The 9,607-nt window shown below is 48.8% G+C and overlaps 1 protein-coding gene across 1 annotated transcript; it reads left to right on the forward strand.

Annotated features, from left to right (window-relative positions):
• The first annotated feature begins 866 nt into the window (after positions 1 to 866).
• LOC119267238 (nudix hydrolase 11-like) lies at positions 867 to 6,677 on the forward strand. The gene is made up of 4 exons (XM_037548597.1): positions 867 to 1,295; positions 1,383 to 1,525; positions 6,017 to 6,136; positions 6,241 to 6,677. Exons 1-4 carry the CDS (start codon positions 1,001 to 1,003, stop codon positions 6,448 to 6,450), a joined length of 768 nt encoding a protein of 255 aa, XP_037404494.1. The 5' UTR covers positions 867 to 1,000; the 3' UTR covers positions 6,451 to 6,677.
• The last annotated feature ends 2,930 nt before the right edge of the window (positions 6,678 to 9,607 follow it).

A 9,607-nucleotide genomic window follows, 5' to 3' on the forward strand; every position in this document is an offset into this window, starting at 1 on the left:
CGAGGAACGGGAACGGGGGACGAGAGTCGGAGACTGGAAAAAATAGGGTACAACGGGGGTATACATCTCTAGAACGATTTTTCTAAAGCGGAAACGCGATCCAATCAATTCCGGTACTATGAATCCGGTACGGTACCATGGAACGAGGAACGTGAATCTTTACTAGTTGGTCATCTCCCGTCGATCCATGAAGACTAAAATAAATCATCTCCTTTCCAATGGAAAATTTATTAGCAGCCTTGAAGTAATTGGAGAGCAGAACGAGGAGTTATTTAGGGGAGTGAAAAAGAACGGGGCAGAGAGTAAAACGAGGAGTTCCTGATTGATATGGCTGACCTTTTGCTTACTCGATCGATTCAAGAACCAAGACTGTCGAGTCGCCGAACCTGAATCGACGATCCGGCTGCAGAAACGCTGAATCCGCATCGAATCTTACCGAATCGACCCTCGTTCCCGAATCTGATTCTGGGTCGATGAATCCGGATCGAGGGACGGCCCACCGTTCCCCGTTTCCGACTACTATGCCCCGTCCTGCCGAGCCGCCATGGACACCACGCCGAACCGCCATGCTTGTCGTGCTCGCCTTGCCTCGTCTCGCGCCCCTGCCACGCCGCCTCGCTCGTGCGTCTCCTCGCAGCTCGTCTTGACGTGCACCGGCGTCGCTGCCTGCTATGTGTTCGACAAAATGCTAGGACGGACATGCACAAAATGCGTCCGTCTGTTGTTGGGCGCACTGACTGACCTAATTAAAAAAGCGGACGCGGACGCGCGGATGAGCGATACAAATAAACAAAAAAACGGACAAAATCGAGTCTGTCTGGGTCGGCTCGTTGGAGTTGCTCTTATTCCTCACGCGGATCACGCGATGTCGACGAGCCCGGTCATCGGTAGGTGCGAAGCGCAAATCTTCGGGCACCATCGACGGCGACGCCTCCAAAGTCCAAACCCCACGCACTCGGCATTGCCGCCGGCACCACGATATCACCGCTCCGCCGGTGTCATGAGGCCTCTGCTCTCCCGCCTATTCGCCCCCAGTCACATCGCCATGGCCGCCCCCTCCGCATCGCCGTCCCGACGGCTCGCCCACCTCACACGCCACCTCCTCGCCTCTTCCTCGTCCTCCCCCTCCGGCGAGCTCTCCTCGGTGGGCGCCCCCGCCGCCGCCGCCTCCGGCCCAGCCCGCGCGGCCGCATCCAAGGCCTTCGCCGCCGTGCTGGTCTGCATCTTCGAGGACACACGCGGGGACCCCCGCGTCCTCCTCACCAAACGCGCCTCCACCCTCTCGTCCCATTCAGGTAGCCCAAGGCGGAACCTTCTTGGGATCCGTATCGCTCGATTCCGGCACTAGACTAAGTTAATTTCTTAACAAAAATATATTATAGGGGAGGTGTCGTTGCCGGGAGGCAAGGTGGATCAGTGGGATGTGGATGTTAAGGCCACGGCTCTGCGGGAGGCAGAGGAGGAGATTGGGCTGGACCCGGCGCTTGTATCTGTTGTGACAGTTCTTGAGCCCTTCTTGTCCAAGGTAAATAAATCTTGTGCTGGTATGATATGGAATTGTAATTCTAGGCACTTACTGTTGGCTTTTACCTATGAATTCTCTAGGTTTGCATATGCTTTGATCACACAATAGTCGAAGTCAGAGATGAAGCTATTTTCGATACTAGGAAGTCACTTAGTCGTTCTAGAGTAAATTAAGTTCAGATGAGCAATGCAGACTTATCTGAATCTTTTGTTCGTGTTATTCTTTTATGGTATATTTGGTTTGAGCCCAAAGCTTGCCGTACCAAATATTTGGCTAGTTAAAATGTTGGTTAAGGTTTAGCTTGCCGATGAATTAGTCAAAGGTAGGCAAGGAAAATGACTTAGTGTGAGCAAAGAGGCATTGACCTGCCAAAAATTTGGGACCCATCCAAACAAAGATCAATTTCTTGGTCATGGTCAAATAGCTGGGAGGAACTCTGCCTATGTTGTCTCAACATAGCCGGTCCCAAGCCCGGGTAAAGGAGGAGGGTTGTGATAGGCTTGGCGAGCCAACGTAAAAACTCAGCCACTCTTATGGAGATGAAACCCAAAAGATTTTCGTTGGGGCGTAACCCTCTCAGCGACGCGCCACATCGGAACCCGGGTGTGGTGGAAAATGGGCAAGGGCCGGGCCGTCACCCCCCAAGTGGCGCGCCGTATCTTGATCCGGATACGGTGGCAAGTGAGCGAGGATCGGGTCGTCGCATCCTTAGTGGCGCGCTACATCGGCGCCCGGGTGTAGTGAAAAATGAGCAAGGGTCTTCGCATTTGACTCGACGAGTGCGAAGGGTAAGGAAGCTAGCCGAGCCTAGGAGGATTCGCTTAGGTAGCTGGAACGTAGGGTCTCTGACAGGGCGGCTCCGGGAGCTAGTTGATGCAGCGGTGAGGAGAGGTGTTGATATCCTTTGCATCCAAGAAACCAAATGGAGAGGACAGAAGGCGAAGGAGGTGGAGGATACCGGCTTCAAGCTGTGGTACACGGGGACGGCTGCAAACAGAAATGGCGTAGGCATCTTGATCAACAAGAGCCTCAAGTATGGAGTGGTAGACGTCAAGAGACGTGGGGACCGGATTATCCTGGTCAAGCTGGTAGTTGAGGACTTGGTTCTCAATGTTATTAGCGCGTATGCCCCGCAAGTAGGCCACAATGAGAACACCAAGAGGGAGTTCTGGGAAGGCCTGGAAGACATGGTTAGGAGTGTACCGATTGGTGAGAAGCTCTTCATAGGAGGAGACCTCAATGGCCACGTGGGTACATCTAACACAGGTTTTGAAGGGGCGCATGGGGGCTTTGGCTATGGCATCAGGAATCAAGAAGGAGAAGATGTCTTAAGCTTTGCTCTAGCCTACAACATGATTGTAGCTAACACCCTCTTTAGAAAGAGAGAATCACATCTGGTGACTTTTAGTAGTGGCCAACACTCTAGCCAGATTGATTTCATCCTCTCGAGAAGAGAAGATAGGCGTGCGTGCCTAGACTGTAAGGTGATACCTGGAGAGAGTGTTGTACCCCAGCATAAGCTAGTGGTTGCTGACTTCCGCTTTCGGATTCGTGTCCAGCGGGATAAGCGTGCCAAAGTCGCTAGAACGAAGTGGTGGAAGCTCAAGGGGGAGGTAGCTCAGGTGTTCAAGGAGAGGGTCATTAAGGAGGGCCCTTGGGAGGAAGGAGGGGATGCGGACAATGTGTGGATGAAGATGGCGACTTGCATTTGTAAGGTGGCCTCGGAGGAGTTTGGAGTGTCCATGGGAAGGAGAAGCGAAGATAAGGATACCTGGTGGTGGAATGATGACGTTCAGAAGGCGATTAAAGAGAAGAAAGATTGCTTCAGACGCCTATACCTGGATAGGAGTGCAGACAACATAGAGAAGTACAAGATGGCGAAGAAGGCCGCAAAGCGAGCTCTTGGTGAAGCAAGGGGTCGGGCATATGAGGACCTCTACCAACGGTTAGGCACGAAGGAAGGGGAAAGGGACATCTATAAGATGGCCAAGATCCGAGAGAGGAAGACGAGGGACATTGGCCAAGTCAAATGCATCAAGGACGGAGCAGGCCAACTCTTGGTGAAGGACGAGGAGATTAAGCATAGATGGCAGGAGTACTTCGACAAGCTGTTCAATGGGGAGAATGAGAGTTCTACCATTGAACTGGACGACTCCTTTGATGAGACCAACATGCGTTTTGTGCGGCGAATCCAGGAGTCTGAGGTGAAGGAGGCTTTAAAAAGGATGAAAGGAGGCAAGGCGATGGGCCCTGATTGTATCCCCATTGAGGTGTGGAAAGGTCTCGGGGACATAGCGATAGTATGGCTAACCAAGCTTTTCAACCACATTTTTCGGGCAAACAAGATGCCAGAAGAATGGAGACGGAGTATATTAATACCAATCTTCAAGAACAAGGGGGATGTTCAGAGTTGTACTAATTACCGTGGAATTAAGCTGATGAGCCATACAATGAAGCTATGGGAGAGAGTCATTGAGCACCGCTTAAGAAGAATGACAAGCGTGACCAAAAATCAGTTTGGTTTCATGCCTGGGAGGTCGACCATGGAAGCCATTTTCTTGTACGACAACTTATGGAGAGATATAGGGAGCAAAAAAAGGACTTGCATATGGTGTTCATTAACTTGGAGAAGGCCTATGATAAGATACCACGGAATGTCATGTGGTGGGCCTTGGAGAAACACAAAGTCCCAGCAAAGTACATTACCCTCATCAAGGACATGTACGATAATGTTGTGACAAGTGTTCGAACAAGTGATGTCGACACCGATGACTTCCCGATTAAGATAGGACTGCATCAGGGGTCAGCTTTGAGCCCTTATCTTTTTGCATTGGTGATGGATGAGGTCACAAGGGATATACAAGGAGATATCCCATAGTGTATGCTCTTTGCGGATGATGTGGTGCTAGTTGACGATAGTCGGACGGGGGTAAATAGGAAGTTAGAGTTATGGAGACAAACCTTGGAACCGAAAGGGTTTAGGCTTAGTAGAACTAAAACCGAGTACATGATGTGTGGTTTCAGTACTATTAGGTGTGAGGAGGAGGTTAGCCTTGATGGCCAGGTGGTACCTCGGAAGGACACCTTTCGGTATTTGGGGTCAATGTTGCAGGAGGATGGGGGTATTGATGAAGATGTGAACCATCGAATCAAAGCCGGATGGATGAAGTGGCGCCAAGCTTCTGGCATTCTCTGTGACAAGAGAGTGCCACAAAAACTAAAAGGCAAGTTCTACAGGACGGCGGTTCGACCCGCAATGTTGTATGGCACGGAGTGTTGGCCGACTAAAAGGCGACATGTTCAATAGTTAGGTGTGGCGGAGATGCGTATGTTGAGATGGATGTGTGGCCACACGAGGAAGGATCGAGTCCGGAATGATGATATGCGAGATAGGGTTGGGGTAGCACCAATTGAGGAGAAGCTTGTCCAACATCGTCTGAGATGGTTTGGGCATATTCAGTGTAGGCCTCCAGAAGCTCCAGTGCATAGCGGACGGCTAAAGCGTGCAGAGAATGTCAAGAGAGGGCGGGGTAGACTGAATTTGACATGGGAGGAGTCCGTTAAGAGAGACCTGAAGGATTGGAGTATCACCAAAGAGCTAGCTATGGACAGGGGTGCATGGAAGCTTGCTATCCATGTGCCAGAGCCATGAGTTGGTTGCGAGATCTTATGGGTTTTACCTCTAGCCTACCCCAACTTGTTTGGGACTAAAGGCTTTGTTGTTGTTGTTGTTGTTGTTGTTGGTCAAATAGCTGGGAGGGTACATTTTGGCCACCATCTAAATATTATCCGTATTTATCATATTGAATGGTTAGTTGGATGGATTTAGTATATCACTTCTGACAGAGCTTTAAAGACAGGATTGCTTGTTGGATGTAATTAGTGGGATGGATATTCATCTTAGAAATTCCTAAGATTAGGATTTTTACTCTTAACTTCTGTATATTTAATACTTTATCTAAATTGGTGAATGAGTCACTGACAGACAGCATGCGGTGTTCTTATTTTGTCTATAGCAGCATCTGTCTTTTGTATGTTAGAAAGCAGTATGGCGTGCATGTGTGAATGCTCGATTTGGTGTATTAAGGGACATGACCTGAAGAAAGAGTCAAAGAGATAAACAGTAATCTGCTTGTTAATAAATTGCTTTTCCCACCGTTTCAGTATCTTCCGGTGCATGTATTGCAAATCTGTTGTAGTGACATTGTTCATCCAAAGCGCATGCTGCATAATCATTTCATGAGAAGTTTAGAACTGCTTTAGCTGTTGGCCATCTCCAATTTTCTCATAACTATGCCCTTTCCTGTACTAATAATGCTGGTTTCTTAAAAATAGATACTCATATTGATCAGTTAAATGCACGAGTATGCATAGGTCCATCCAATTACTTTTAATCTAATGCATAATTTGAAGAAATGAGCACATGCTTTTGCACTCATTCAATACAACCGCAGACCAGCCAGGGCTCATGCTGTAGTCTTCGTTTTGCAGAATGGCCTTGATGTTACTCCTGTAATTGGCATTCTTTCGGATAGAGCTCTATTCAATCCTGTCTTGAATAAAGCTGAAGTGCAAGACATCTTTGACGCCCCTCTGGAGATGTTTCTGAAGGTGCAACCGTGATTTCTTTATTTTCCCTTTGCTCAGCTTCTTATGTTGTCAAATACAGTTGGATATTTGCATCAGTTAATTCTCACATCTATCAAAATCTCTAGGATGATAACCGGACAACAAGACAAAGGGACTGGATGGGGAAGACTATTCCGGTCCAGTTCTTTGACTACGAGGCAGAGGGCAAAAAATATGTCATTTGGGGCTTAACCGCACACATTCTGACCCGTGCTGCATCAGTCGTTCTACAGAGACAGCCATCATTCTCTGAACTTCCGAATAGACCAGAAACTATTCCCACCAGCAAGCACTGATGGGCTGAAAACTCGGGCAGCAATATTGATATGTAATTGTAGCAATTTTTACACCCCATTTACTGGTACAAGAGGTTATCAGAAGTCTAAAACTAAACAGTTAATGTATATCTGTAGAGATGTAATTTGCATTGCATGTATAGCCCAGGAAGTAGTATCCTGGAACATTTTGTGAGATCCTCTTTTGAGTTCAGAGTCAAGACAATGAACGCTCTGTGGAATGTGAAGCTCCTTGTGCGCTGCCAAAGAATGTAGGGCGTGTTTGGTTGCCCGCATGCAGCCCAACCAGGCCCGCGCGGGATGTGCGCGGCCTGTTTGGTTGCCTGGGCTGCATGCGGTTTGTGGCCCGCACGGACCTTAAAGCAGCCCGCAGCCTGGCCCGGCGGAAACTGCCGAATCGGCAGTTTCTTGCGAGCCTGACTGGGCGCGGTCACACGTGCGAGGCAGTTGCATGCCTCGGGTAGCGCGGGAGACGGAGGGGGCGTCTCATAACTCGCCCCCCACTCTTCTGTCACCGTTCAGTCGCACTGTTCCCGTTGCTCCCTCTCTCCTTCACCGCCCCTCCCTCTCCTCTCTTCCGATGGCTCCGCCTTGCCCACCGTCGCGCCGCCCTCTGACCCCTGTCGACCAGCGCATCGCCAGCATCCAGGAGCGCTGACTGGCCGGGCTCTAGAACTCAGAGCGAGACCTGGCGTCGGTGCTGCGAGCGTCGTCCCCCATCTGTTGCCGGCCAATGCGGTGTCGGCCGTTCCTGCGTCGCGGATTCCGGGACCCCATTGGGCAGGGGGGTTTTCTTGACCCCCGTCCAAGGGTTTTCTCCTGTCGGCAGGCCGTCCTCCTCGACCTCCGGCGTGGCGATGAGCACGGGGCCGATGCCGCAGGCCGTCGCCAGGGTCGGCTCCTCCTCTGCTCCGCCACCTCTCTCCTTCCCACCGGGGTTTTCACCCCGGCCTCGGTTCGCTACGACTTCACGTGCTCCGGTGAGTCAAACCCCCTCAATGCTTGCTCGTAGATGTAGATTAGGGGTTTAATTCTTAGGCATGTGCTAGTAGTTAGTGGATTCGATATGATTAGATGGGATTGGAGTAGATCCAATTGGACGATGTGATCCCAATCGAATCCAATCGGACCAATATGTTCTTGTTTCGTATAGTGTGTGTCCTAGGATAATTTTCTTCTGCTACTGCTAGTGTGTCCTAGGATCCGTGTTCATGCTAGAATCCCAATGGTAGTGTGCTTTGCTAGGATCTGTGTTCATTGTAGGGATCTTGTTAGGATGTGTGTTCATGCAATGGCATGTTCATGTTCAAGCTAGGATCATGTTCATGTTGTTGTTCATGTTGCCAACATACATGTTCAAGCTAGGGTTTGTGTTGATTGTTATACGTGTATGTAGTAGGACCATTTTAGGATGCTGCCAAATGTGCATGGCTGCACATGGATGCTATTGGCACTTGTTGTTGCTATTTTTAGATATTTCCATGATTAGGATAGTGCACTGATGAGTGGCAGTTGTAGAAAAGCAGATGCCACTGATCATTGGCACTTGCTGTTGGGCAAGTCCACTGATCAGTGGCATTTGCCTAGCAACAAGCGGGATTGATAAGTGGCATTTCCTTAAAGAGTTTGTGCACTGATCAGTGGCATTTGCTCTTGGACAAATTGTAAGTGCATCTAGTGCCACCCCTAGTTGGTTTTGGAGTATTAACGACAAACCTAGTTGAGGGACTAATGTGTTTGTGAGAATTGCAGGATAACACAGGTAGAAGTCCTCATTGATTCGGTTTTCCTACCAGAGATGACCCCTAAAAATGTATGAAGACATTGAAGTCAAAGGTGGTATATGAAGATATTCACATTGAAGACTATGACAAGAGAAGACATCACATGAAGCCTATGGAGCTCGAAGACTTAGATCTTTCGTAGTTCTCTTTTTTCTTTATTGAGTCACAGGAACCACCGTACTGTTAAGTGGGGTCCAAGAGAACCAGTCAGAATTACTGAAGTGATGCCTAACCAAAACCTATGTCTTCGAGTGAAGACTATGAGAGCGAATATTGTCCAGAGTCGGACAAGTCAGCTTTGCTTGTAGCCCAAGTAAAGTTGCCGTGTGAGTTTGAAATCTGACCGTTGGAACACGTGTCAGTTCCTTAGTGACCCAGGGTCATTTCGGACAAATCAGGTCGGGTTGCCTAGTGGCTATAAATAGCCCACCCCCTACAACCATAAACGGTTGGCTGCTCAGAGTTAGTGTACGGCTTTTGTCGTTTGAGAGCAACCCACCTCGAAGCATTTGAGAGAGAATTCCTAGCGAGGATAAAGCCCTAACCACCCAAAGCCAAAGAGAATTAGGCATCACTTAAGTCTTCTTGTCTGTGTGATCTGAAGACTTATTACACTTGAGGAATGTGAATCCTCCAGCCGGTTAGGCGTCGCGTTCTGAGCATCCAAGAGACATTGTGGATTGCCGGTGAACGAAGTCTGTGAAGGTTTGGGAGTCTACCTTGAAGACTTACCAGAGTGATTGGGTAAGGTCTGTGTGACCTTAGCTCAAGGGGAATATGGTGAGGACTGGGTGTCCTAAGCTGCGTGTTCAGGACTGGGTGTCCGGGACTGTGTGTCCTCAGGTTTAAATATCTAGCCGCCCTAACCAGACGTACAGTTGTCACAGCAACTGGAACTAGTCCAACACATCATTGTCTTCAACGAGTCACTGGTTTCATCCTTCCTTTCTCTTTACGTACTGTTACTCCTTGTGAAGTCATTGTATGATTGCACTATCTTTTATCTTCACTGAGTGACTGCGTGTTCTGTTTGGCTTCATAATATCTTCCTACCTGATCCTTACTACATTACTGCTATTAGTCATTGTGCTGTCACTCTATTGAATACTTGACTATGGCTTGCCTAGTGTAGTCTACCTTCCGCTACAGAGGGTAATAGGTTTATTTCTATTGTTTGTCTTCATAACTTCCATGTTTTGAAGACTTTCATAAAAATTGCCTATTCACCCCCCCTCTAGTCGATATAATGCACTTTCAATTGGTATCAGAGCAAGGTACTCCCTTGTTCTGTGTGATTCGGTTTAACCACCTGGAGTTTTAGCTATGTCGACTGCAGGGATAATTAAAGTCTCTGCTGCGTGCCCCATCTTCGA

Source organism: Triticum dicoccoides, chromosome 3A, assembly GCF_002162155.2.
Source record: "Triticum dicoccoides isolate Atlit2015 ecotype Zavitan chromosome 3A, WEW_v2.0, whole genome shotgun sequence".
Taxonomy (NCBI): Eukaryota; Viridiplantae; Streptophyta; class Magnoliopsida; order Poales; family Poaceae; genus Triticum; species Triticum dicoccoides.